Source organism: Pyrus communis, chromosome 1 (assembly GCF_963583255.1).
Source record: "Pyrus communis chromosome 1, drPyrComm1.1, whole genome shotgun sequence".
Classification (NCBI taxonomy): Eukaryota; Viridiplantae; Streptophyta; class Magnoliopsida; order Rosales; family Rosaceae; genus Pyrus; species Pyrus communis.
The window spans coordinates 10,980,829-11,008,591 of NC_084803.1; the positions used below are offsets into that span (position 1 = coordinate 10,980,829).

Consider the following 27,763-nt stretch of genomic DNA (forward strand, 5'->3'; position numbering starts at 1 on the left):
ATTTTGATTCAATTTCCTCGAAATCTCATGAGAAGATGTGAGATTTATGGATACTTAAAATACACTACAAATTTTCTATAATTCCTAAACTTTTCCAAATTCTTTAAATTCAAATTCAAATTGAATACCCTTGAAATATTATAAACTTCTTCAAAATTCTAATTGAATACATCCGGATTTCTAAGGATTTTAATAAACTATCTTGAATACACATTTAATTTTAGAGAATAACTTAAAATCCTGATTAAATACCCTAGATTCATTAAAATAATTAAAATCAATCAAAATCTCAATTAAATACCCCCTAAATTGCTTAAAGTGGTATTTTTATTGCCATAATTGTATGGATTTTTTTGAACGTATAAAGTTACGTTTTTTGGCAATTCCTATATGATGGGAATTCTGTATACCATTAAACCCTGTATTACGGATGGAATGTGAACCAGAAGAACAATAACAGAGCAGTAAAATTACGATTCCCACCCGAAAAAAAAAGCAAGAAAACAGAGCCACCCTTTTCTCAAAAAGTTTGAATCTTGATAGAAACAAAGCGCCGGCAGACCCATACGCTCCCAACCCACCACCCCACGCTGCATCCAATTCAATATTCTCCATTTATTTGCTGTTTTTGTTTTCTTTAATCCGTCGCTTTGCCTTGAAGACTGAAGTGTCCGCAAACCGACTTGTATTTTTTTTTTTTTTTTTTTGGGGGTTTTTTAATCTGAACTTTCCGTTCACGCATCTCTTTTGAACACTTAATCAACTCATTCACTCTTCCTCCAAGCTTTGGACTTTAAGCAATGGCTTCTTTAACCCCGATTTCGCAATCCCAATCACTTTTCAACAAAAACCAGTTCAAGTTGCCCCCAATTTTGGGCTCCGATTTCTTTCCGAAGAAGTTCTCTTTTTCGTTTCTGAGGATGAATTCCAGAGTGCCCACCAACGCGGCGGCGGTGGCCGGGGTGGTTTCGGCCACCACGGCGGAGAAGGCGAAGAAGAGGTACCCCGGGGAGGCGAAGGGGTTCGTGGAGGAGATGAGGTTCGTGGCGATGAAGTTGCACACCAGGGACCAAGCTAAGGAGGGGGAGAAGGAGGTGAAGGAGCCGCAGGAGGGGCCGGTGGCTAAGTGGGAGCCAACTGTTGATGGGTATTTGAAGTTTTTGGTGGATAGCAAGTTGGTTTACGATACCCTTGAAGGGATTGTTGAAAAAGCCCCCTTTCCTTTTTGTGAGTAAATTTTTTTATCGTTTTGGATTAAAAGTTTGAATTTTTTGGATCTTTGAATGCAAATTTGTTGGCTGATATTATATTTGTTTGAATGTTTTCTGGGTGTTGTTTATTCTGTTGGAGTTATTGGCTTTGATATGGTTGTTAAAGTTTGGATTTTGATCATGTGTTTTGGATGTTGGATGATCTTGTAATACTTTAGCTGTGTAGAATGCTTATCGCCGTGTTTGACTGTTTGATTTCGAGTTTTATAGTGCCGAGGAATTGCTAGACTGCTAGTGATCTGTGTTCATTAAGTATCACCGATAATGTATGTTTCTTTGAGTGTGTAGGGATACTGCACCAACAAAGAAGTACAATCTTATATGTGCATTTGTATGTCGCACAACTTTTATGTTAGGATACTGCATCAGTTACTGTCTTGCATAAAGCTTTTCTTTGACAGTCTGCCGGGCAGAATGTTTCCGGTGCAACTTCTATAACATTCTTTGTGTTCTGTTATATAGTTGGATGGTTAATAAGTTCTGTCTTGACTCTTGACTTCATTCATTTGAAACGCCGGTTTCCTTCAGTTACTTTGGACTTAGGAGTTGTAGCTGTTGCCTAAACAATTGGTTCTGCCACTCTCATATTGAAGTCTGTACTTTGTCAGAGCAACATGTTTTATGAGCAAAAGAACAACAACCAAGCTCATTCGTTGGGTTGTTATGTTTTATAAAAGATGTTTTATGACCTAAATATGTTTTATGAGCAAAGTTTTTTCTTGTTCTGTTTTGATTGTCATGAAAGGATGGGAGCCTTTAGATATGAGCATGAAATGAGATTCCGAGCGTTCATGTTTATCTGAGTGTTTGCAAAATTACTTGTACTTATTGGTGTGTTATTGTATGACATGATTGAGCTAATTCGTAATGTTGCACTCGTTTTCTTTTTTATTTTATTTTTATTTTTATTTTTTTGGCATAGACGCTGAGTTCAGAAATACTGGATTGGAAAGGTCTGAAAAGTTGGCGAAAGATTTGAAGTGGTTTAAGGAGCAAGGGTATGCCATACCAGAACCTTCTGCTCCGGGTGTAACCTACGCAGAGTATCTTAAGGAACTGTCGGAGAAGGATCCTCAAGCATTTATTTGCCACTTCTACAACATATACTTTGCTCATTCGGCTGGTGGTCGAATGATTGGGAAAAAGGTACATAAATAATGGCTGGAAAGTGTGCCCACTTATTTTAACATGTTAACATGTCATAGTGTATGTCACATTGTTGTGAGCTGGTTTAGTGCATGAATAAGGATACCAGGATAATCTAATCTGTAATTCTGACATATCGTTTCAGATAATTACTTATTTTTGAGCGCTGTTCATGTAAATTGAGTCTCTGGGATTAACAGCAATTGTGATTTACCTGCATTTTTCTTCTTTCTGAATAGTAAGCAGTCATAAGAATACTCGTATTATACAAATTTGAGAGAGAGGGAAAAAGGGTTCATAGCATGGTAGCGAATTGAATAACTAACGTTTGATTTATGCGTGTAGGAAACAATTGATTTTCTCATTTCAACTTCTTAACACATGTTATGTTTATTTTTACCCAACTTCAGGTGGCGGAAATGATACTTGACAAAAAGGAATTGGAATTCTACAAATGGGACGGCGAGCTTCCTCAACTGTTGCAGAATGTACGGGAGAAGTTAAATAAAGTTGCAGAGGTAGATTTAATTTGTTTCTCTTCGTTTGCAAAATCTTCTTTCGTGCATATCTTGGCTTGATTTAACTTTTACATGCGTGCATCGACAGAGCTGGACGAGGGAGGAGAAGAACCACTGCTTGGAAGAAACCGAGAAATCGTTCAAACATTCGGGAGAGATTCTGCGTCTTATATTGTCATGATGCCACCTGATATGACTGTACTGCCACTGTTGTAATCTTGGAAACTTTGTCTGTGTAGACACGAGGTTACAATTACTGTGTGTAAAGCAAAAAACAATTGTGAAATTGTAAATGAGATATCGCCTATGCCTTTTTATTTAAGGAAAAATAATGAAAATGGTTTGAAAATTTTGAGTTTTAACGATAATGACAAAATAAAGGGTAAAGTGAATAGTAAGGATTGATATTTTAGTGTAAAGATGTGGTTTTTCGTTAAAGCGAACAGTACTGGGAGTTTTTTGTTAGAGTTTCCTTTTATTTATGGATTGATCTCTATCTGATCAATCTTCAGGAAAATTGATTTTTTTTGGATTCAACAAGTCAAAGCAAAATCATTGGACAAAAATAAAAAGGAGCGTGAGGAGAAAATGCGACGGAGCATGAAAATCGCTACTCATTTTTAGAGGCTAGTTCCCAATGTGTTTTTTCAGATGCAATGAGATGCCAAGTTGACGATTCCAAATTAGTCACAACATGGCATGTGAGCAAGTTTGGTGATTGCGAGTGTGCCACTACTCATTATCACTAGTACACGGGATTCGAGTAATGGAGACTTGCGGGTAAAGAGTATCGCGGTCTGTCTTAAATGCAGTAACCATATTACAATATCTAATCAAAGGAATGAGTTATTGACTTGTTTACCAAGTACAACATTTCACTACACTGAGCAACATATTTTGGTCTTTTCTGTTCTGGTCGAAATTTCTAAGGATCGTATATGTCCTTGCTGGTTGCAACGATCTAGGCGTCATGCGTGGTCATGAAGCCGCCCAAAAACCCGGCACCATTGCAATCTCCACACAAAATCTCCCTCTTCCCCCTGCAAGAAAACATTGTTACTAGTGTCGGATGGTATGGTAGCACATACGAAAAAGAAATAGCACAAGAATTCCGAAAGGTGAAAGACACAGTCGAGCTAAACAACGAAATGGGAGTGTTCCCACTAGGATGAACTATAAGCTGGTCAATTTGATGAGGGGAAGGCACAGCATGCAGCATTTGAAGTATGAAATCTCTTTATTAGGAAAGTCAACTTTTGTTCCTCCGTGAAAATTACGATGATATTAGATTTTGATTCGAGTCAACATGGTTACCTGCAAAGCCAACATACTCCACCAGCTTTAAACTGTCCGTTGAAGTGGTCTACAGAATTAACTCCTGTACCTTCACATTGACTACACGCTTTCGCACCTGGTTGATGGATCAAAAATAAAAAACCAGTGAGCTGAAATTCTCAGATACTAATACTATCAAGCAATGGACGATTAAGCCCTATAACTCCTCCAAGATAGAGACAAGAAGCTATATATCATGCCAGAGAGTCGGGAAACGATGAGGAAATAGTTGCCTGATGCTTTCAGATATTTCATCATGAAGCTTTCAAGTCGATATTCAGCATAAGATACATTCAAAGACGAGTTGTTCGCTTACCATTTCCCTCACATGCAGAACAAACTATGCTATTTACTTTGGTCGTTGGAGTACCATCAGTGGCCTGCAAGACAACACCAAAGTGAAGTCTGAGGAAAAGAAGAGCCTTGGATAATGCTATTAACCGATTCGCATAGTCCTCTGCTCATATGCTTACACGATTCACAAGCAACAATTCTTTCTGCAACTTTCAAAAACAATCGTTACATCCTACCATTCCCCGCCATCCAACAATCCCAACATTCTAGCAAGCTCATAAGTTATAACCAATTTCCAAACCTCAACTCTTAAATAAAGACATTTACTTAGAAACTGGGGAATCTTTTGGTCATTAAACATACGTTTCACACTGCTAATTTCACAATTCATTAAACCCATTTCAGTTCTATACATTTCTTCACAAAACAAGTACATAAAATGGTCCAAGCCTAAAAAGGTGCTTTAGCAAAGGAAATCAATGGAAAGCAAGATTTTCAAATGTTGGAAAAATGGGTTGGTCAGAAATGCCTCACCTTGACCTCCCAAGACTGAAAGTTTGCAGCTTTCGAGTTCCGAAACACTTCATTCACCCGAATAACCTTCCCGCGAGTCGAATTTTCGATATAAACCCCTGTAGAAAAATCGAAGTGTTCACTGAATTAACAAAAAGAAAAAGAAAACAATCAACTAAAATTGCAGAGAGGATAGAGAGAGTACTTGGTTTGTTTATGGAATTGAAGGAACAAAGAGGCGTGACAAGAAAGAGAGGTCGCCATTCGAAGAGGATTTTTCAAAATTCTCTCTTTTTTGGAGTAAGAAAGTTACGGCCTTTATTCAGAACCTGTGGAGAGTGAAGAGTTGACTCTAATAAAACAGAGGATAAGGTACTTCTTTATATAAACATTAAACAGACATTTTAATTACCTCAATGCCCTTTGGTAAAATGAAATCGTTGCAGCTCAAACAAAACGCTGCGTTTCAATTGGGTTTCAGCAGCATTTGTCTTCTTTCAGCGGGCAAGCATGGCTCTTCCAACAATCCTGATGCCAAGAAACTCGACGGTGACATGACCCCATGACAGTGGGGGCAGGGGGGGGGGGGGTGGTGTAAGCGGAAAGTCAAGTTCATCGGCAACGAAACAAGGGAAAAGGCCATGCGAGTGTTCAATCAAAACATCAACGTTCTAGTTGATGATAAGCGAATCGTGATGGCTCACTTGTACATTACTTGCCCACATACCCTGGCCAAACCTCGTGTTTTCATCCAAAATGTTTAGAGTTGGTTTACTATTGCAGTACATGTTTCTACACTTGTAGAAAAATCTCTTAAATCTTACTTTTCAAAACAACTAAAGTAACGCATCTTTAGGGCTTGTAACGCCCATAATTAAGTAAAGTTTTCTCGCTGCATGTGAAGGAGTGAATTTGTACCACCTCTGTAACGGATATTGACAAGCAACTATATTCGTGTAAGACAATTACTTCAAAGCAAACACACAATTCTACTTGGAGTGTAGTTAGCATAGTCAAATGAAAGTTCATGAACCGAACCACACATCAAATCCACAATATGAATATCGCCTAACCACAGCCTTCCCACGAAAACAAATACATCCACTAGGATAGGACTAGAGTCGCCTTTGGGGGAAGCAAGCCCAAAATTTAAAAGGGCCCTGAAATTTTGGCATTTAATATTTATATGTAATAATGTCAAATGAAAGTTCATGAACCGAACCACACATCGAATCCACAATATGAATATCGCCTAACCACAGCCCTCCCACGAAAACAAATACATCCACTAGGATAGGACTAGAGTCGCCTTTGGGGGAAGCAAACCCAAAATTTAAAAGGGCCTTGAAATTTTGGCATCTAATATTTACATGTAATAATGTCATATGAAAAAAAAAAAATGCTTTTATTAGAATTTTAAAATCTCATTGTGAAATCATTATGTAACACCCCACATCGTCTAGGAGAGTAGATCATGTAAGCCTTATATATATATATATTCTCATCTCTACTTAGCACGAGGTCTTTTGAGAGCTCACTAGCTTAAGAGTTCATTGGAATTCTGAAGTTAAGCGAGTTCGCGTGAGAGCAATCCCAGGATGGGTAACCCACTGGGAAGTTCTCGTGTGAGTTTCCTTAAACAAAACCGTGAGGGCGTAGTGGAGACCCAAAGCGGACAATATCGTGCTACGGTGGAGTCGAGCCCGGGATGTGGTGGGGGCCCGGGCCGGGATGTGACAATTATAAGGGTAAAAAAATTTCTTTCTAACTATAAAAATTTAGATTGCACAATGAGATATTGGAGTGCCAATTACAACATCCTAATTTTTTTTTTTTTCAAAAAATTTTATGATATAATAATGCTATATGTTCAGGTGAAACTTTAAAGCTAAGAGTTTTTGAAGCTTATTTTCTTGTTTTGTGGTTCAAGATTGAATTGTTTTTTATTATTTAATGAAAGTTATGATTGTAGCTATTTTTACTTATTATTTAATGATATTTGTACACTTATAATCATTAAGTCCTGAAGTTTGTTTTGATTTAAGTTATTACTTTCTAGTATCAATATATTGTCCTACTTTTTTTTTTCTTTCTAAAAAACTATCTTAAAAAGTGGCCTTGTTATAAATTTCGCACAAGTCACTAAAAACTCAAAGACGGCTCTAGATAAGACACATAATGCCATTTTTTTTAGGAGAACTAATGAAAAGTAAGAAAAAAAAAATTTAGTTTTAATGAAAGAGGACAAATAAAGATGTAGTGAGTAGTACCAAGAAAAGATAAAAAATGTAATTTTTCGTTAAAAGTACCAGGAGTGTTTTTTAAAACTATTTTTTTTTCTTTTTATTATTATTATTTTTTTTATCATGCACTTGAAAAGCAATGAAGGTGTTGTCAAACGAAACCAAAATATGACCACATGCAGGGCATACTGGATGGCGTGGTATAGTGATTATTGTTTTTGGAATCCACGTTCCACTGTGGTCGTCCACTGCCTTGATGGTGGCCAAACAAGGAGGTGAAGTTATACGATATTGGGTTGCGTAGTGAAGAAAACATATCATGTCGATACTGATTTCGTCAATGAAGCTGGAAGTATATCATAAGGTACCTTGATACGCGTCGAGCTGGTCTGAGCTAATCTGACCCAATTGAAGTCGGTTCGAGCTAGTTCAAGCCGGGTTGAGTAGAATTGCAGAGACTCACCGGTTTATACATATTCTTGCCAAAAATTTTCGCGAATACTCTATGCCACCTGGTTGCTCTGACGTCCCGTTTGATGAATGGCCTTTGCTCCCAACCTTGAGGCGAGTCCAACATTCTTTTATGAGGCACATTTTGTTATTATTATATATGCGTGTGCAAATAATTTATCTATACTTTACGTAAATTATAAATGAATTAATTTTGAATCAAACATTTTTTTGTTTCGTAAGTAAATTATATTTCGTGTATTATTATATTATTAGGAACTTTTGTTCATATAAATATATATATACACACACATAAATAAAGTATTTACCTTTATGTTTTAGGTGAATTTACCTATATTTATAGGGTAGTGCTACATACACCAAATTCTTGCATTAAATTTGTGCACCCAATGATGTAGCACATTTTACATGATATAAATTTTTATTACAATTATTAATCAAGTTTTAACTTGTATTAAAGTAGGTGGAAAGGATGCCATGAAATCTACATTCCATTGTAGTCGTCTGCTGCCTTGACGGTGGCCAACGAGAAAAAAAATAATTGACATCCTCAAAGACATGCCGACGCCAAAATGCTTACAGCACCACTCATGGTGTCCACCACCAGCCCCTCGAGGGGGTGTTTGTACAGTGCTCCGTAGGCGTACAACGCCACCAGCCTATGGTAGCAGGAATACGTATACTTGTATAGGAACTTGTTTTCGTGCATGCATTGATGAATCAAGTACTGCCACGTGTCTGATACAAGCATGGCGAAGAGAAATTGCACCGTTGTGTGCAACGGTGCCATGAAGGTTTTCTGGTAGTCCACAGTAGTAGTATGGCCGAGAGTGGTCGGGCCTATCAACAAGAACAGCAGCCCCGCTATTGTAGCCTGCCCGAACTGCTGAAGCAAGACTCCGACAATCACAGTTGGTTTGGAGACAAGGTTTTTGTCCTCTAACTCTTTCACTACTGGGATTTTGAAGTCTGGAAATCTGGATTCCACAATTTGAAGAACTGCAGTGTAAACCCAGTATAGGAGTATGGGACACATATCCCAATACCTCATGTGAAAATTTAAATAATGAAAATGACATTTGAAAAATGAAACTAAAATGTGAGAAAGATGGAAAATAAAAATGTGAGAATAATCATTTCTTCAGACTGAAGGCTGAACATTATACGTAGTAATTTACTATAAAATGAGATAGTTTACACTACAAATAATTTCCAAAGCTCGATTCAAACTATAATTAAGGATATAGGAAATTAGGGTGTAATCTTTGGAGAAAATGAACTTTTGATTAATATCTGATATAAGATTAAGAATTGAATTTAGTCATTTAACGCTATTATATGTCAGCATGCATATTTCACGTCATTTATCCATTTTCCATTGATTTATGGTTTTCTTTCTTCTAATTTTATGTTAGTGAACAATATTTGTTTTTATAAGAGATGTTGCAGAATTTATTACTGATTTGAAATTCAAAGATTTACACTTAAGTTCTAACATTTCATATTGACCTATAACTATATAAGGTATGACCCTCACTTTGCGGACATCTCCAACTTCCTCACTTTGTATAAGATGATGGTCTTCTCTCTCTCAACTACATCGACAACCTTCTATTTCGGGTCTATACATATGAACCACAGTGATCTACATTATATTTTGAGAATTGTACAATTACTTACATTTTGGTACATATACTTTGTACATATATTTCGGTACGCGTGCTTCAGTACATACCTACATATATTTTGGTACACATGATTCGGTACTATATTTTGGTATATATATACTTTGGTACATATATTTGTGTACACATATTCAATACATATATTTCAATACACATGCTTCAGTACATATATTTTGATACACATACTTCAGTGCATATATTTCGATACACATATTTTGGTACACATATATTTCGATACATATATTTTGGTACATACATTTACTTCGGTACATTTCAATACACATACTTCGGTACATACATTCTGGCCGGTACACATATTTCGATAAGAATATTTCGGTACACATAGTTTGATACATATATTTCGACACACATGCTTTGTAGGCGAACTAATATTTTGGTACATATTTTTGTACATATACTTTGGTACATATTTCAGTACACATACTTTAATACATATTTCAGTACACATACTTTGATACATATACTTCGATGTAAATACTTCAATATACATGCTTCGGTTCATATATTTTGAAAAATGTTAATTGGCAAATTAATATGAGTGTAAATTTGTATTGTAGGTTCCGGTCTTGGAACTCTCGAGGAGTATTTCCGGAAGCACATTGGTATTGGGTTGGAGTGGCAGCTTTGATTGGATTTACTCTTCTATTCAACTTCCTTTTCACGTTCGTACTGGAGTATCTTGATCGTAAGAACCAACAAACTTAGACATTTTTCGTTCTGTCTTCAAACAGTAATTAAATCTTTATGTACTATCAATTTGCTAAATGTACAGCACTTGAAGAGCCCTGTGCAGCATCAGAAGTGTCGAATGAGGCTTTGACTGCAGTATGAGGGAAGTGACATGGAAGCCAATAGTACCAAGCGCCAGCGCGGGATGGTTCTGCCTTTTCAATCTCTTTCGGTTACTTTTAATGAAATACGATGTGCGATTGACATGCCACATGAAAAGAAAGATCAAGGCATAAGTAATGAGGGCTTCCGGAAAGAAATTCACAAGGGTGTGAACGGAAATTTTAGGCGGAGTCATAACAGCCCTAATGGGTGTTCTGGCGCCGGAAAAATGACCCTACTGGATGTTTTGGCAAGAAGTAAAACAGGGTGGACATGTCGAGGGTTATGGTTGGTGAGAATGAGTCCCACATTGATGGGAGGAAAGACCTTACATGGGCTTATAAGAGGTTGTGCTACTTCTCATATTGTCAATTGGTTTTATGGTGAAACCTCAACTTTCTTCGTTATAACAGAGCATGTTGTCCTACATGTGAAGCCAAATGGCCACACAGGTCACGTCACCCCATTGTGTTGTCCATGACATCCATGGCTCCGGTTACCTGCTGAGGTCGACTCCCGTTAAGAACTTTTGAATATATTTGATTTTCCGTTGCAGATGCTGCTATTGAAAGAGGAAGGCGAAGACCCCTTTAGGCTACCATTCTTCCAAGTTGATAGAATACTTAGAGGTTAGGATTATACATAAATGAAATATACTGTACATGCCATATTTTCTGCTCAACTGCTACTAACAAGATGATTTATTACTTAACTAATTAGGGGATGAATGCTGATCTATTAGTAAAGATCAGATAACAAAAAAAATCATTTTACAATTAAAAGCCTTCAAAGGCACACTGCAGCATGCCGACCAACACAAAAATCCGGTTGATCTCAACAAGTAGCTTCTTCTGAACCAATCTCCTTTCAATGCATTTCAATGTATTCACGGAATGTTTCCCAAAATAGCTTGCCCTCAACTTGTGCATTAGCCAAGCACGTTACAGACTGCACGTTCTCACTGTGTTATATTGATATCTGTTAGATCATTATGTAATTTATCTGACAGAATCATGTATGACTAGTCCGTCTTCAGAAAATTATATGCAAACCAACCATGATGTGGTAGCTTCGTTCTGTTTCTTGTGGCAAAGTCTAAGGTACGAAAAACATGTTAACCCAATTTGGTGCAGTGTGCATCTGTACCATGCTGGGTGCAGTGATTGTAACCCACACTCTTCAGGAATTCTTGTATCTCTCTTGCACTGCTATTACTGGCTCGTAGCAGCCGTTCATCTTCCTCATAGATGATATAGGGTGCTTCTCCTGCCTTTCTGGACAGTAACTTGGAAGCTCCTTTCAGCACATGATATTCCCAACCTTGCACATCAATTTTGAGCAGAAGAACAGGCTCTGATTCCTGGATCACGTCATCAAGAGGGATGGTCCTTACTTGAACTGCCACTTCTTCATTATTCTTGAAGGCCAGCCTTGCGCCGGTGGCTGAAATAGCACTGTTGTCCATCCGACCAACCAACTGGTAACACAAGCAGAATTCACATGAGAAACGCAGCAGACAGGAGATTATCACAGCATTACATAATTTTGGAGAGCTTATTGATAATTATCTAATACAAACCAAACAACAATGCCAAAAATAGAGTTTTCAATTGTGCTAATCGAATGCCGTTTGGTAAGAGCAGCCTCTCGATCTTAAGTATTTAATCCTCTACTATCCCCTGGCGCATTCTCGTCATTATTCATCTGTGCTTCTATATTCTTAGTGAAACAAAGGCCAAAAAAGGGAATACTTCATCACAAATCACTCAAAAACTCAGCTTAGGTCACATGGATTCATTAGCATCACCAATTCAACCCATCATGTAACTATAGCACATTATTAGACCTTCGAATCCAAATTAGTCCGACTATGAAACAGATGTCCTGCACGAAGAATTTTCGCACCCAAATCGCCATCCTATGTACTCTCAAATTGCAAATTTTTATTTTTACTCATCTTCAATCATTTGTTCATTTCACAAACAAACCCAATTCATAGCTAACAAAAGCACAAAACTTTAAATCAAAAACCCAAAATTAAAATTGCAAAAAGGGGGTACCTTTTGGAAGGTGATATTGCCAGGGCTATCGGAGGCGGCGGCCTCGAACACCGTCACCAAATCCCCCACACGATTCAAGTAAATCCCATCACAAATCCGCTGCAAATTCTCGAAAACCGGCTCGAAAGCAAGCACCTGAAAACCCATGACGGCGGCGGCGAAGCTGGCGATGCCGACATTGGCACCGACGTCCACCACCAGCCCGTTGTCCCTCCCTTCTCCTTTGAATTTCTCCAGAACCCCCTGAATCGTCGCCGAGATATCGGGCTTCCGGAACGGCTTCCTCTTGAGGAATCTGACGATGTTCTTGTGGGGCTTCCCCGGCAAGCTGCCCAAATCGGCGAGTGAGTAGATGAAGGGGTACCGGAGGCCTTCGACGACGTTGGCGATGACGGGGTGCGACTGCGGGCACTCCTCGCAATTGAATGAGGAGATTCCGTAGATCGGAAGATTGGTTCGGATGGTGGGGTCGATGGCGGTGGGAGTGGAGAGGGTGGCGGAAGGGCGGGCGGCGAGGAAGAAGAAGACGAAGATGAGGACGATAGTTGCAGAGAAGAGGAATAAAAGGGGTCTCATGGGTTTGTCTCTTTTCCAAGCATTAGCCATTCGAAATCTGAAAATTGGTGGGAAAAAGTTTGGGTTTTATTTTGCCGGGAGAATTGTGACTTTCTCGGAAAATGCGTGATTTTCCGGGAAAATTTTGGGATTGGATCTGTTTGCAGTGGCTTTGCTGCTGTAGAAGTTTTTCTGGGGAATGAGCGTACGAGCTTCAACTCTCAACAGTCTACAAAGAGTGAAACTCAAGTGAGTTTTCTCTTATGGATTCTGGTTTTGGACCGTTGGATCAGATGTATGGCTAATTTGAATCTTTCTGGGATTTTCTTGGTAAAGTTGCAAACTTTCTGGGGTTTTCTCGGGAAAATGTTGAATCTTGGTTGATTGGGGATGAATGAGGGGGAACCCAAGATTTGTAATTGAAAAGACAGATTGAAATCTGGATGTGAGTAAAGGCTGGAAGCTATTACTTTTGTATTAATTTTGATAACTGTTTCTTAAAACAATTCTTGGAAACTGAACCAAAATGTTTTAAACTTGTTTGGAAATCAAGCTTGTTCTGTTAAGTTGTTTCTCCAAAAACCCTATTTTTGGGTAGAAAATGATCCTTTTGACAACTCGGCCAAATATGTTGTAAGCTTTAGTGATAGTGGAATCCTTTTGGTTGGTTCTTTGCTTAAACCCTTTTGTAACTTGTTGGCCAAACAATGATTTTTCAGATAGAAAACAGTTTTTGGCAACTCACTCAAGGAACCGGATCCCCTCGAGATCCAATAAAATTGAGCCTGCTGAGCAGGCGATTTGGGCTGTTGAAATTTGATCCAATGACTATAAACAAGGAGCCCCTTAAAAATTATAATAATTGTAACCGTTGGATCAAATTTCAACTACCCGAATTACCTGCTCAGCAGACTCAGTATATATGGATCCAGAGGGGATCCGATTCCACTTAGGATGTGCTAAACTTGTTTTTGTTATTGTTCTTTTTATTTTGTTATTTTATTTTTTGGATTTGGATGAGTCACACTGATTGAGAATATTATTGAGCCAACCTGAACAATTAAACTTAAATGTTAGTCATAATCTAATTTTCTTCTTTTCTATCTTGATACAAAAAAATGTATGGTCATTTGACAATACAATTAACTAGTATTCTTCTTCGTGAGAAATCTCAATTTTAACTCATATTGCTAACGAGTTTGATACCTAGTTATTATGACTAGCTGGTTGGGTTAGTTTAATCTAAATTAATCTGCTTAAAAGATAATACCATTGTATTAAAAGAAATAAGAAAGCCCTAAACTATTCCAAAAGGGACATATATTGACATTGTCTAGAAAGAGAAACCAAGAACATAAGGGTCCAAGAGGAGAGATTTTCTCCTGCACCCTAATATGCAATCCTAATAGCGTAGTCGCATCGACGAATGCTTACCATGTGTAAGATAATTACATAATAAAAAGCATTAATATCTTATGCAGCCAATTAGGACCTGCCACGACAAGTAATATAAGATTTTTCATTGTTAATGATCTGTACAAATTGGGTAAATATGAAAGTATATACTTTTATCTATAATGACTTGAAAATCTCATGAACGACAATTATTGCATAAAATAAAATAGAAGTTCTTAAATCCAATAAATTGGATTTCAACTCACCGTAATATACTAAAAAAACAATCTTATATATTGATCACATTGATTTTGAATATGGTCTTAAGTATTACCCATTTTGTGGTCAAGTAAAATAATTTATAACCGCTCTTGTTGTTGGCTTAGCTCAAGATCATGCATTTTCCTTTCTTTTGGTTGAATTTGATGGGCAAATTCACAGTTGTGTCATACTTGTTAATCGAAAAAAGGAACGCTCGAAATAACTAAGAAGATGGTAATCCTCTTGAAGAAGCAAAGATCTTGTAATTATTGAAGAAGATGTCCATGCATGCAGATGAGAAATGCTAAGAGGATCTTTTCAAAAGTATGCTTTTTCGTGTACTTTTTACCACCTCACAATTTAACGTCAATTTTCGTACTAATATTATAAAATATTGTGTAAAAAATATAAAGTAGCAAAGAGTTCATCAGATTTTCACTTTTAATAGAGTCTCCTTAGTATTTTGCAAATAGATTGTACTCATGAGGGATTGTGTGGATTGAAAGGGTTGCACTTTGGCTAGACTTGGGCAACAAGATACTCTTCATGATTTCACTCCCAATATATCGATTATTTGGTTGACGTTTGTAATTAAATGGTATGGAATGGAAGCCACTTTATAGAGAAGAAGAAAATAACCAAAACTACTTTTTTCTCTAAACAATCGAACAAAGTTTCTAGCTAATCATTTAATCTCGACATGCAGTTTCAACTGGTTGCATTCGAAGGTTGGTAATTGGAACTAAAGAATCTTCTTTCATTTTTGATAAGAGAAAAGATCGGCAACCATTCAATGAGAATTACTATTGATTGGTTTAAAAATAAAAACGAAAAGAAAAATAGATAAAAAAAAAGAACATTTAAATCACATATTGTGCGTTTCAGATGTGTAGTTTGGCTTGGATAAACGTTTTTCACGACCATAACATAAATGCATGTGTGGTAACTAAGACAGTATTGTATGGGATGTTATATACTCTAGCAGTTTTGGATTTTGAATATAGAAACATAAGTTTCTTGTATAAAACTACTTAGTTAATAAACATCTCCCAAAAGCAGAAAATTAGAAGCTAACTTTTGCTAATTAACCTTATTAGGTTAATAATCTCCTTAAAATGGATACCCATTTTTTTCTTCCAAATGTAAGGATTCATGACAAAGAATGCAAGGTTTGAAAGAGAAAAAAAAAAAAAAAAAAAAAATCCCTAACTAGTTTCTCATACAATTCCAATTTTCAATGTCAAGCACTATAGCTATTGGGAAAATCAAGAGGTATGGAATTACTCTGGTACTAATAAGTTACTTAACGTTTTTATATTCCTTCTGCATCGTTCGAATCCTCTTCCCCATACTTTAGATAAATTTATTGTAAATGTAATATCATTTGTCAAAATCTCTAATTATTAGAATTTGGGTATTGCTTTTTGTTCCATTATGTTTTGAATTTGCAGATACCATAAAGTGTGCTGCATCCTTTTGGTGGTAGCTTAATTCCAGGAATGCCATGGTGAGAAAAGCTAGCTAAATCTTTTTCTTAACTTCTAAATTAAACATTTATTTATGAAAAGTTACTTAGTGTAAAATGTTTTAATTTAATTATTTCTTGGCATTTCAGATCTCAAGTCTTCTTGTTTTATGTTTTATTTTTTTTATTTTCTAGAAAATGTGAACTTTTATTAAACTGATGATCTCGGCTCTAAATTAGTTTTCATGTCCTAGATTTGTTTTTACATTGGTCAAATCCAATTGTCAATAAAAAACCTTAATCATGACTTATTTTTTTAAAGTTATAGGTAAAACAAATCAAGAATTATAAATAGGTTTACATAAATAAAACCAAATCAGTACTAAATTGGCCTTCTATTTCAAGATTATTTCTTCTAATTCGTGGAACCTCTAAATCTCATCCGTGGTTAATTATCAATAAAACCGCTTATCATTTCGCCTCACAAAACAATAGTTTTCACATATACATTAAACTAAAACAATAACAGTTATATATTATATATTTTCTTTCTCAAACACGTATTATATTTTTATATTAATTGTCCCCCATATTTCTATATCGGTTTTAAAAAGCTTTTGTCCTTCCAAAATTTCTGAACCAATGCAGGGGGGCTATTTTTATCTGCTTCTTCTTCTTCTTCTTCTTCTTCTTCTTCTTCTGGGGTCGTTAGTTTCCGCCGCCATTGCTTGTTCAACCGAACCTGCAAATCTAACGACTTTTGATGTCAGAGACTTCGGAGCTATCAGTGCCGGAGGCAACATTGATAATTCCGAAGTAAGTACACTATGTTTTTCTGGGATGTATCTAATTAATTAAGCTGTTTATATTTCGTAACATAAGATTTAATCCACTGATTAATGCCATTAGTTTGTATTATTACAGGCATTCTTGCTGGCTTGGAATGCAACATGCAACTCAGAATCTGAAATTTCTACCTTGATCGTTCCACGACGGAAATTTCTGGTTAATCCGGTCGTCTTCGGCGGTCCATGCAAGCCAAAAATCATAAATTTTTTGGTAAGATTTTTCGGATGCAGTTTTCAATAGCTTGTCGGAAAATAATTTTCACACTCCCAATTTTTCATTCTCCACTCTCCTTTCATTTTTGTCTTCTAAAACAATACGAAAATCATTTCTGTAATTTTGAGTGAATGTTATTATTTTTCCATGAATCTAATTTGATTTTTTTTTATACAAATTAAGAAATATATAATTTATTGGTTATTTTTCGGTAGATACTAGGGAGACTTTTGGCACCAAACTCACCTGAAGCATGGAAGGAGCTTGACCAAAGTCAATGGCTAGCTTTCAAACGAGTCAGCGGGCTCAAGGTAGTTGGCCCTGGCAGAATCAATGGAAGAGGCAAAGGCTGGTGGGATCAGTCCTGCAGAGCCCACCCTGGCCTGGTACATTTTCAAATGCAGCCGCCCGTGTCACGTCACCCATTCACGAAGACAGACAAACGAATCCCCGCCATCGGAGCTTACAGGGCGATGGCGGACCTGAATAGAGAGATTCCCTCAGTGTCTCGGGCGAACGTGTGACGTAATACGGACGGCCGTACCCAATAATTTTTTAGAAGAACGAAATTATCGATATGTTGTCTGATATAAATTTTCTTTTCAGAAGGGATGCACTGTATTGGCCCCAACTGTAAGTACCATCACTAAACCTCTCTCCCTACACAAATATATTTATTCATGAAGGCAATAATTGTCATTATATATGGAGATTACATACGGTTTAAGTACAGGCAATGAAGTTTGTGTCGTGTCACAACAGCAGCATTAGTGAGGTTCATTTCGTAAATAGCTCTCAAGTCCATGTCTTAATAGAAGGGTGCGAAGGAATTCACATAGAGAATGTGCTGATCGAAGCTCCGGAAAGAAGCCCCAACACTGACGGAATTCACATTTCTGCCTCTCACTACGTGTTTGTCACTAATGCAATTATAGCAACGGGTAAAAGTTTTCTCAAATTTTTCAATTTTTCTTTTTTATTTTCTTGATGGAAAAATTACATGTTAGTTGACATTGATACGAAATTAATGATTTCATCAACAGGCGATGATTGTGTTTCCATTGGAGACCATACATCCAATATAGTCGTCTCCTACGTTAAATGCGGCCCCGGCCACGGAATCAGGTCAGCTTTACTCCAAACTCGTTATTTCAAGAGTAATGATTTTCGCGTATTTGTTTTCTCTTCACACCCTCCTGTTGTTTTTGAAAGCAGCATTGGCAGCTTAGGGAGGAGTGGGAATTTTGTTCAGGTGGAGAACATTCATGTAACTCAGGTCTACCTCCAAGGAACCACCAACGGAGCTCGAATCAAGACATGGCAGGTACCGAATGAAAACCCGAAATTTCGGAAACAAATTCGAGAGACATTCTCATTCAATCTTCAGTGTTTTGAGTAACATTTTGTTCCTACATTGGCCCTATCAAGGCCGGCAAAGGTTACGTCCGACGGGTCACGTTCGAGCACATGTTTTTCCGTTCCGTTAAGAACCCCATAATTATCGATCAAAACTACTGCAGCAAAAGGGGCGCCTGCAAGGAACTGGTAAAAGCGATCACACTCCCCTCCATGAATGCAAACTTGAATTTTTCGCATCATTTCGATTTATACTTCTTTCGGTTGTAGGATACTGGCGTTCATATAAGTGATGTCTCCTTCAACAACCTGTATGGTACATCAAGTTCCCAAGTGGCTATCAATCTCAACTGCAGTCGCTCTGTCGCTTGCACCGGAGTATTTTTGAAATCTATATACCTTAGACCGGCTATACAAGGACAGAACTTGACTTCGAACTGCACCAATGCCCATGGCATTGCCTTCGGAGTGATTCAACCAGAACCCTGTCTCCAAATTTGATCTTGTTGTTTACCTGATACAGCTCGTATCAGAATTCGATCACTTAATCAATTATCTCATCTAAACTTTTTCAACAGTTCATTTTTGCAAAACTACAGCATTTATAAAGAAATTGGAGTTTTTGACGGACAAAAAGTTGTAATACTTTGCAGTTTACACAATCCGAATATACAACACCATAACATTAGAATACAAAATCGGATACGTTAATGCAAAATTCATCGAGTCAGACTATAATAGGCGGTTCTGGTGTTCTCATGAGCCTAACCGTCGAATCGTCATTTCCTTGAGTGAAGTCGCTAATCTCCGAAACACCTTAAGACTCTGGTCTACTTTATCAGGCCTGAGAAGAGAACAAAGGAGCATAAAAAGAAGATTTTACATTAGCAACTGAGAATGATCAGGCTAGCAAGTGCAGTATAAAGCAAGGCAAGTAAGGCGTACCTCGCTTGGTAACTCAAGTCGTTCTAAAGTGGGAATTAGACTTCCACACACTGACGATATGTCTTGTGCCGGTTCAGCCTTGTCACCGTACGTAATTGTCTTTAACGATCCATTGGCATCGGATAACAATGAGCTGTGAAGAAAAGAAAGTAAATACCAACATCTTGGATAAATGAGACCAAATAGCCATGATCCACTGGTAATATACGGGGTTATGTAACTGATACAATCATTGCTAAATTGGAGTCATTGATTCATCTTGAATGCTTCCTAAGACGTGTTAATTATTTCAACGTATTTCAGGACTTGATGTCCAAAGCAAACCAGGAGAGTTGAGTGTTTCAACCGAGACCCAAATCCAACTCGATTAAAAAGGTCCACAACAACCAGTATGTATTCATAAATGTATGAAGATTAAATTTGTTTAAACTATTTTCATGGATGATAGGTAGATTAAGTTTTATTTGTTTTCGTATATTCTACCTCCATCACAAGTTGAATTTACATAAGCAACGCATGACATGGAAATCATATATGATAACATATAAATTTTCTTTTAACTATTTTTCAGAAAAATGGTTAGATCTTCATATTTAAATATTCAAATTACAAATGTGAATAAAGATACATAAATCAAAAAGTTTAATTACAGTAAAAAAAAATAGGACGGTGGACTAAATCCAATGCCAACTCAATTTTTTAGATCTAAATCATAGTACCCCAATTTCAAACCATCCACAAGGCATTGTACCAAAAAAAATTGAACTTTTTAATTAAAGTATAAAAATAAGGAAGTTTTAATGAAAAATCCGCAGTATTATTCATTTTAATGAAAAATCACATTTTTACACTAAACAGTCAAACCTGGTACTATTCACTTTACCCTTTATTTTGTCCTTATCGTTAAAACTCAAAATTTTCATGTCATTTTCATTAATTTTCCTTAAAAATAAGACAGTGGACTAACTCTAATAATAGCTCAAAAATTTACATATAGATAATAGTATCCAAATTTTAAATCATCCACCAAGAATTGTAATAAAAAAATAAAAAAAATCGAACTTCCTCACATGGTTTTTTATTGAGAAACTTCCTCACAGTCACATCTGAGAGCAACTCCAGCCCTCCATGTATTAGCTGGGCAAACAAACCCATTTTCCCTCTCCCCCAAAAAACTCACTCCACCCATCGAATCAGTTGGTCTCCAGGGGAGGCCAACCACATGCCTAGTAGAAAATTAGCTGGCCCAATACCCGGTCAACTTGACGCAGGCTGAGGTCAGCTATGTGAAATCACAATTTTTTTACGCCAAGCGCGTGGCCGCGCATTCCCGACATCGCGATGCAGGCACACTAATAGAAGCGGGACATGGGGGTACGTGGTGCAGCGATGGTCGTTAGATTTATAACGGCTAGTTTTCTCCAACGGTAAAAAAAATTTGAAATTCAGACCCTATGGCTAGTGACATGGAAAAATCACCGTTCGGTTTCATATCAGCGGTCCAGGTTTTTCTGCCCAAAAAAAAAAGAAGAGAAAATGTCAAAAATCTTATCGTTAGCCATATGTCCAGTTTTGGGTTGTTGAATTTCAATCTTTTCGAAATCCAACGGTCCAGATTAATTAACTCTTTTAGAATTTCAATCTTTTCGAAATCTTTTGGATCTCTCGCTAATCTCCTTCATCTCTATCGGACTCTCTCACATCTCTCATCCCTTTTCTTCATCTGCGAGTGCAAAGATCGAGAGCACCACCATTACCATCGTATGTCGACGAATCCGGCAAGTTCCACCACCTCTGATTAGGTGAGCCTCAGAGTCATTCTTTCTCTGTCTCAAATTGATGTTTGAGTTCTATTGTTAAGTGGTATACTTGTTGTTGTGAAGGATTAACACGAAATCAGCTCGGGGGTAGCAAATCCAGTTTCCGGCAAGGGATGCCATGACTTGCAGGCCGTTTTTCGCCAACTTAAGCCACGGCCAGGAACACTAGTGGTATATTTTTATTCCTCTCCTTCATAGCTTCAAATCCATGTATGGCATGCTAGTTACAATTGTGAAATGGAGTTAATCGAACTCCGTTTAGGTTCTCGGCCATTTTCATAGAAACCGGCTGACCCACGGCCTGAAACTGGGTCGACCCGACCCACAAACCAAAATTGGATCCAAAACCCAATAATCGGGCCCAATCCAATAACCTGGTCCAACCCAGCAACCAAAACCTAGATCCGACCTAACACAGACTTAATTCCCAGATTTTTATGGTCAGCGCATGAAAGGCTGTCATGGCTGGTGTGTGGAGCACACGCGCCTCCACGGGTGAATTTTTCGGCAACTTTTTCGACGGCCCATTTCTGTGCATGGCGGTGCGTGGGGGAAATCGAGGTCCCTCCTTAGGTTTTTCGATGTCATGAATCTGATTACGACATTTGTTTTCTCAAATTCAATCATTTTAGTAGAGTTTTATTAATTGGTCCCTTTATGTGCTTAGGTGCGTTTGTTAGTGGCGACCTCGTCTTCTCTAGTTTGCACGACTCTTCAACGACAGAGTATCGGTGAGTGGATCCCTTCCAAAATGCATGATTTAATTACTAGAAATACATACATGAAAATCATGATTTTATGACTACATTTTAAGAAAATCATGATTTTATGACTACATTTTAAGAAATGTTTATGAGTTATCGGATTTACGCTTTATGAAATATCATGCTTTATCGGATTTACGTTCTTTGAAATATTTATGATTATATACTTATGAACATGGTTTGTGATGAGGATTTGAGCTAGAACTCTCCTATGAATTTATGATATGATGTTTGAGCTTCGATGAGATATATTTTGGAAAGATTATGTCCATGATTTTCTGTGCTTACTTGGTGGTTATTCATACTATGTGCCTACGGGCGAATGATACTTATATATGACCATCGGGCGGAAGATATTTATATATGACCTTTGGGCGGGCGATGTAGTGCTTTCGGGCGGAAGATATTTATATATGGCATTCGGGCGGGCGATGAAGGGCCTTCAGGAGAATGATATTTATATATGCCTTCCGGTAGGTGATGTAGGGCCTTTCGGGCGAGTGCTGCTTATATATCCTTCGGGCAGGTGATGTAGGGCCTTTGGGCGATTGTGATTAGGGGTGGGCACGGTGCGGTTCGGTGCGGTTCCACCCCTAAATTGGAACCGGAACCGAAATATATTAACGGTTCGATTCGGTGCGGTTCCACTTAAATTTATGACTAGAACATTACGGTTCGGTCTACACCGGTTCCGATTCGGTTCTTGCCGGTTTACGGTTCCTAATAATAAATTATTTGAACACCAAATCATTATGCATTCAAATACATCTTCTAAAACTGATTACATAAAGTTGCATACAACACATCTTTTTTAATGCAAATGTCTTTGGTAGTGGCACCAAGTCAACAAAAAGAGACAACTAAAATACATATGCACTGGTCAATCAGTCAACAAACAAAAAAATGATGAAACAAATTGCAAGTTTTCAGACTTCAGAGAGCAAGCAAGAAGCAGCAGCTCCTGTACACAATTTTTCAACCTATTATACCATGACATGTGTGTGTATATATAATTTATTTATTTATTATTAATAAAACGGTTCGGTTCGGTTCGACCGGTTCTTGGTCATTCGAAACCGGAACCGGAACCGGTTTGAACGGTTCGGTTCGGTTTTTCACTCAAAGTTGACTTTTCCGGTCAACACGGTTTTTTTCGGTTTTTTTTCTTACGGTTCGATGCGGTTTTGCGGTTTGGCGGTTTTTATGCCCACCCCTAATTGTGATTCCACTACTAAGCACACTTTATACAATTTATGTTTTATGAAAGTTTTATGGCAGGTTAGGGTTTTCGGAAAACTTATTACTTATTATGCTATATGAGTTTTCTAAACCTGGGGGTTAGTACATTGAAGAATAATTGGTTTAGTATTACTTATATATAAATTTAGTCCACTCATGTTTTGTTTTGCGCCCCTTCAAGACTTAGAATCGAGGCGTACAATCTCGGCGTCAAGGCACTTCCACATTGGTATATTCGAGTCCTCTTGGTGTAGGACCCATTCCTTTGTTCTTACCTTTTTATAACATTCATTATATAGTATTCTTGGTTAGTTGTATGCTCTGAATACGTTCCTACATTTGCATATTCTTTATTAGTAAAATTTACGTGTTTTATTTACGTTATTTTTTTCTTCATAATTTACATGCATGTTAATATGGTTTCGTCACCTTCGGATGTCGGCCAACACGTGCCTACCCTGGTGTTTGAAGGATATCGGGGTCGGGCGTGTCATTTTCAATACTTTCAACCAAAGTTTTCATATACTTTTGTTTGCAAAAAAATGGCCTATTGGTCTAAATTGGTTAAAATTCCTATCGAAATCTATTCTAAAGGATTCTAAACAGATAGTGACATATGGCGCGACGGGATTGGTTCAAAATCTATTTATAAAATTCTTACATAATCATGACATGTGGCGCTTCAGAATTGGTTAAAATTGTACTTAAAAATCTATTAACAAAAATTGTACTTTCAGATAATAACACATGACGTGACAAGATTTGTTAAAAATCTTATCGCAAATTAAAAATAAAATTATTTTTTATTATTTTATTAAAAAAAATTAATAATATTTTAATACAAATTAATTAGTTTATTCAATTTAAGGAGAAAATGTACTTGAACAGTTACTATTCGTTGCAATCAATTACTATTCATCTGAGTGAATTGAATTAACTCTTAACCAAGCAGTTTTTAAAGGTAAAATTGATCTTAGATGCATGGTTGGTTTCAGCCAGCTCGACCAAAAAAATCTTCATTGAGGCTTTTTTTTTTCATTTTTTTTTTTTAACAATATTCACCATTAAAATATAAAACCACAAAAATAAACGTGCATTAAACACGAATTTTAAAATTACTGCAAAAACCAATGTAAAAGACCCCCAAAAAGGGGTACAACACCATAATCTAAGATGAAAGCATCTTCTTGGATCGAGTTTTAATTGGTTGCTTTCATTTTTTTACTCAAAATAATATTTGAGATCTGCATAACTCTTTATTTTAGTTTATGAGATTTAAAATCAATACGAGTGGTTTGTTCATCATCAACCATTTTGGTTCCTCTTTGAAAAACCTCCATTAAATAAAGATAAAAAGATAAAAACACCCTCAATTTTTGTTAAATCATTTTGGTTATTTGTTTATTAAATTGAGGGTATTTTTGTCATTATATAACAAAATTATCTAAGAATGACCAAAATGATTGATGATGAACAAACTCAGGGACCACTTCTACTGATTTCAAATCTCAATGATCAGAATGAGGAATTATGCAAATCTAATAAACTATTTTGGTTAAAAGACCATCATCAGATATATTTGGAGGTTTCAGCTTGTATTTTGTTTTGGCATGTTATTAGTGTTGGATTTGTGACCAAGTGGACAACAAGACAATATAACTTTCGGCTATTAAAATATGAAAAAGGTGGACAACACCTTACCTTGTTTTAGGGAAGAAAAAAAGGGAAAATGTTTTCTTTCTCTTCTACACCCGTGGGTTTTGGTCCTTTATGTTTTGGTGGTTGCCTTTGCAGCCTAATAATAGAGAAGAGAAAGAGATAGAAAGCTACGGAGGGTGAGTAGAAAGAGTAGAGCTCATTTTATGTTTTGAGCTGAATACAGAGAGCAAGGAGAGCAGAGGAGAGAGCATTCGGCTCTCCCATTTGAAACAGTGCTGCTCCTTCCCATTTGTTTGTAATCCCCTTTTGTTAGTGATCACTCAATAAAAGATATTTGTGCTACATTTTGTGGCTTTTGGGAGAGAAGGAATTTGGTATATGTTTCCATCTTCTCCATTTGTTCTTTGTGAGAGTGAGAGCTATTGGGTGTATGTGGGCTATTGGGTTTGAGAGTTAAAACTCTATTTGTAATCTCCTTTTGACATTAGTGGAATTTCTTTGCCGTCTCGGAACTGGATGTAGGCTTACGCCGAACCAGTATAAATCCTTGTGTTATTGTTGGATTATTTGTCTTGTCATATTTTGCCGTATTAGCTTTGGTTTCATATTTGAAGCTTCCGCACAACAATTAGCGATAGAGAATCAACCGTTTGTGCGGCCTTCTTATCACATCTTGATTCCGGTTTTGTCGTGAACTGACCGGCTATTTGATTTTTCTAGTGAGCTTTGCCTCTCTCTCTTCTTGAACCTCTCCCTCTCTCTCTCTCTCTCTCTCATCTCTCTCCATCTCCATCTCCCTCTCTCCCTCTCTCTCTCTCTCTCTCTCTCTCTCTCTATATATATATATCCACTGAGCTTTGCCTGCATAAAGAGGCAGCTGAAAATGGAGGTAACCAACAGGTACATTAGCATAAAATCCCCCCTCGACGACGGAGAACCGAAAGAATCAGACTTCGAGCTCAAAACTTCACCCCTTGCTCTATCAGTTTCCCCTGGTTCCAGTGATGTCATCGTGAAAAATCTCTATGTGTCAATTGATCCGTACCAGCTCAACCGCATGAAAAGTTTCAGCTCCTCCCAGAAAGCCATAGGATTTGCAACTGCCATCGCTCCAGGAGAAGTAAGCTTAGAAGCATATGGATTACAAAATTTGTAAAGAAAAATATTATTAGCACTCCTAAACAAACATCTTGCGCCTGTTGTTTTATTTATTGAAGTGCTGAATGATGCTTTTAAAGTGCAAATATAGCAGCTCCCATTTCAAAAATAATTGAGCTTTTTATAATTATATTTAATATTTTATTATGATGATGGCAGGAAATTGATGCTTATGGTGTGGCAAAAGTTGTGGCTTCTGGGAATCCAGAGTTTGAGAAGGATGACTTGGTTGTGGGGCTCATCAGTTGGGGAGAGTACACTGTTCTAAAAGAAGGGACCATGTTTAGGAAATTTGACCATTTGGGATTTCCACTTTCTTATCAAGTTGGAATTCTAGGTAATTTTACTTCATCGTCATGACGACTGATACTCCAATATTGACTCGAGACATTTTTGCTGTTTATCTCTTCTTACCCTTAAAAATAGAGACACATGGTGTCCTTGAATCACGTAATTCGTTGACAATTGAATTGATTTGGTTACAGGTTTTAGTGGACTTACAGCATATGGGGGATTTTTTGAAGTGTGCAAGCCTAAAAAGGGGGAGAGAGTTTTCGTATCTGCAGCTTCTGGATCGGTTGGAAATTTGGTCGGACAGTATGCAAAACTCTTCGGTTGCTATGTTGTTGGCTGTGCCGGAAGCAAAGAAAAGGTGACCTTACAAAACTTTTCTTTTAGTACGCTATGTTCAATCAGAATCTGTTCATGAAAATTGATCTGAATGTTTTGTTTTTAGGTGGCATTGCTCAAGGGAAAGCTCGGATTCGATGATGCCTTCAACTACAAGGAAGAGCTTGATTTAAAGTCAACTCTCAAAAAGTAAACCTCTCTTTGATCCTATTGTTTTGAAGCGAAATACGGGTTAATAATAAATTGTGTTTGATCTTCAGGTACTTCCCGGATGGGATTGATATATATTTTGACAATGTGGGAGCTGAGATGCTGGAAGCAGCAGTTGAGAACATGAACACCTTCGGTAGGGTTGCTGTCTGCGGCGTGATTTCTGAGTACACAGATGCAGGAAAGCGAGCTGCGCCAAATATGCTAGACGTTGTTTACAAGAGAATTAAGATCCAAGGGTTTTTAGCAGCTGATCTCATGAATGTGTACTCTGATTTCATCTCCACCACCGTGGATCATCTTCGCACGGGCAATTTGCACGTGGTTGAAGACATCTCGTGTGGTTTGGAAAGTTTTCCATCTGCTTTCATTGGACTTTTTCGCGGTCATAACACCGGAAAGAAAATGGTTAAGGTTGCAGATGAGTGAACATATGATATGAAATCTCTCATTGTTGTTTGGTTTTACCTGCATTACTTTTATCTGCAGTAACAAAAAGTAAATGCACAAATAGGAACAAGCAGAACAAAGTCCACATAAGCTCCAATTTTGAATTGCATTTGGCTTCAAATTGATGGAATATAAACATATAATATAAGCTTGATTAGGACTTCTGAACTGTAAGTGGAAGTTATTAAGCAATTAGCAGGTGATTAAGTAGTTTTTAGCTAATTGCTTGGTCCAAGCTCCAAAATCCAAAGAAAAGAAAAGAAAAGATAACATATATGTTCCTTTCCAATCAAGTTTGATTTTCCTCTTCATGGATATGAATAGTTCATTAAGGAAAAAAGTCATTGTTCTTGGGCCAAACAAACCAAGTATGCAAAAGTAATAGGATTCGAAGATACTTGTTATG

At 37.2% G+C, this 27,763-nt stretch overlaps 4 protein-coding genes, 1 long non-coding RNA gene and 1 pseudogene across 5 annotated transcripts; 3 read left to right on the plus strand and 3 right to left on the minus strand.

Annotated features, from left to right (window-relative positions):
- Positions 1 to 650: 650 nt before the first annotated feature.
- LOC137746275 (heme oxygenase 1, chloroplastic-like) lies at positions 651 to 3,283 on the plus strand. The gene is made up of 4 exons (XM_068486353.1): positions 651 to 1,227; positions 2,194 to 2,417; positions 2,828 to 2,935; positions 3,024 to 3,283. The coding sequence occupies exons 1-4, from the start codon at positions 801 to 803 to the stop codon at positions 3,114 to 3,116; spliced, it is 852 nt and encodes a 283-aa protein (XP_068342454.1). The 5' UTR covers positions 651 to 800; the 3' UTR covers positions 3,117 to 3,283.
- A 556-nt stretch (positions 3,284 to 3,839) lies between these two features.
- LOC137716924 (uncharacterized) lies at positions 3,840 to 5,421 on the minus strand. The gene is made up of 5 exons (XR_011065763.1): positions 5,283 to 5,421; positions 5,099 to 5,196; positions 4,587 to 4,650; positions 4,250 to 4,346; positions 3,840 to 3,975 (listed from the first exon to the last, which is right to left on the minus strand). It is a non-coding gene; the product is annotated as an uncharacterized lncRNA (long non-coding RNA).
- Positions 5,422 to 8,245: 2,824 nt separating this feature from the next.
- Positions 8,246 to 8,827, minus strand: LOC137742663 (sphinganine C4-monooxygenase 1-like; annotated as a pseudogene).
- Positions 8,828 to 11,024: 2,197 nt separating this feature from the next.
- Positions 11,025 to 13,565, minus strand: LOC137719495 (uncharacterized). The gene is made up of 2 exons (XM_068458539.1): positions 12,389 to 13,565; positions 11,025 to 11,805 (listed from the first exon to the last, which is right to left on the minus strand). The coding sequence occupies exons 1-2, from the start codon at positions 12,992 to 12,994 to the stop codon at positions 11,443 to 11,445; spliced, it is 969 nt and encodes a 322-aa protein (XP_068314640.1). The 5' UTR covers positions 12,995 to 13,565; the 3' UTR covers positions 11,025 to 11,442.
- Positions 13,566 to 17,862: 4,297 nt separating this feature from the next.
- LOC137742754 (probable polygalacturonase At2g43860) lies at positions 17,863 to 18,983 on the plus strand. Its single transcript, XM_068482735.1, has 4 exons — positions 17,863 to 18,067; positions 18,170 to 18,251; positions 18,342 to 18,450; positions 18,753 to 18,983. Exons 1-4 carry the CDS (start codon positions 17,863 to 17,865, stop codon positions 18,981 to 18,983), a joined length of 627 nt encoding a protein of 208 aa, XP_068338836.1.
- A 6,809-nt stretch (positions 18,984 to 25,792) lies between these two features.
- On the plus strand, positions 25,793 to 27,374 carry LOC137742838 (2-alkenal reductase (NADP(+)-dependent)-like). The gene is made up of 5 exons (XM_068482813.1): positions 25,793 to 26,029; positions 26,227 to 26,404; positions 26,553 to 26,719; positions 26,804 to 26,886; positions 26,958 to 27,374. Exons 1-5 carry the CDS (start codon positions 25,793 to 25,795, stop codon positions 27,334 to 27,336), a joined length of 1,044 nt encoding a protein of 347 aa, XP_068338914.1. The 3' UTR covers positions 27,337 to 27,374.
- Positions 27,375 to 27,763: the final 389 nt, after the last annotated feature.

Excerpts from the sequence above, each read along its gene's own strand:
- LOC137746275 (XM_068486353.1), top strand. The coding sequence starts at position 801 with ATGGCTTCTTTAACCCCGATTTCGCAATCCCAATCACTTTTCAACAAA. Across the intron at positions 2,418-2,827 it reads GTCGAATGATTGGGAAAAAG|GTGGCGGAAATGATACTTGA; the intron begins GTACATAAATAA and ends ACCCAACTTCAG. Across the intron at positions 2,936-3,023 it reads AGTTAAATAAAGTTGCAGAG|AGCTGGACGAGGGAGGAGAA; the intron begins GTAGATTTAATT and ends GTGCATCGACAG.
- LOC137719495 (XM_068458539.1), bottom strand. The coding sequence starts at position 12,994 with ATGGCTAATGCTTGGAAAAGAGACAAACCCATGAGACCCCTTTTATTC. Across the intron at positions 11,806-12,388 it reads GCAATATCACCTTCCAAAAG|TTGGTTGGTCGGATGGACAA; the intron begins GTACCCCCTTTT and ends TTGTGTTACCAG.
- LOC137742754 (XM_068482735.1), top strand. The coding sequence starts at position 17,863 with ATGAAGTTTGTGTCGTGTCACAACAGCAGCATTAGTGAGGTTCATTTC. Across the intron at positions 18,068-18,169 it reads TAATGCAATTATAGCAACGG|GCGATGATTGTGTTTCCATT; the intron begins GTAAAAGTTTTC and ends TTTCATCAACAG. Across the intron at positions 18,451-18,752 it reads CTCGAATCAAGACATGGCAG|GATACTGGCGTTCATATAAG; the intron begins GTACCGAATGAA and ends TTTCGGTTGTAG.
- LOC137742838 (XM_068482813.1), top strand. The coding sequence starts at position 25,793 with ATGGAGGTAACCAACAGGTACATTAGCATAAAATCCCCCCTCGACGAC. Across the intron at positions 26,030-26,226 it reads CTGCCATCGCTCCAGGAGAA|GAAATTGATGCTTATGGTGT; the intron begins GTAAGCTTAGAA and ends TGATGATGGCAG. Across the intron at positions 26,887-26,957 it reads TTAAAGTCAACTCTCAAAAA|GTACTTCCCGGATGGGATTG; the intron begins GTAAACCTCTCT and ends TTTGATCTTCAG.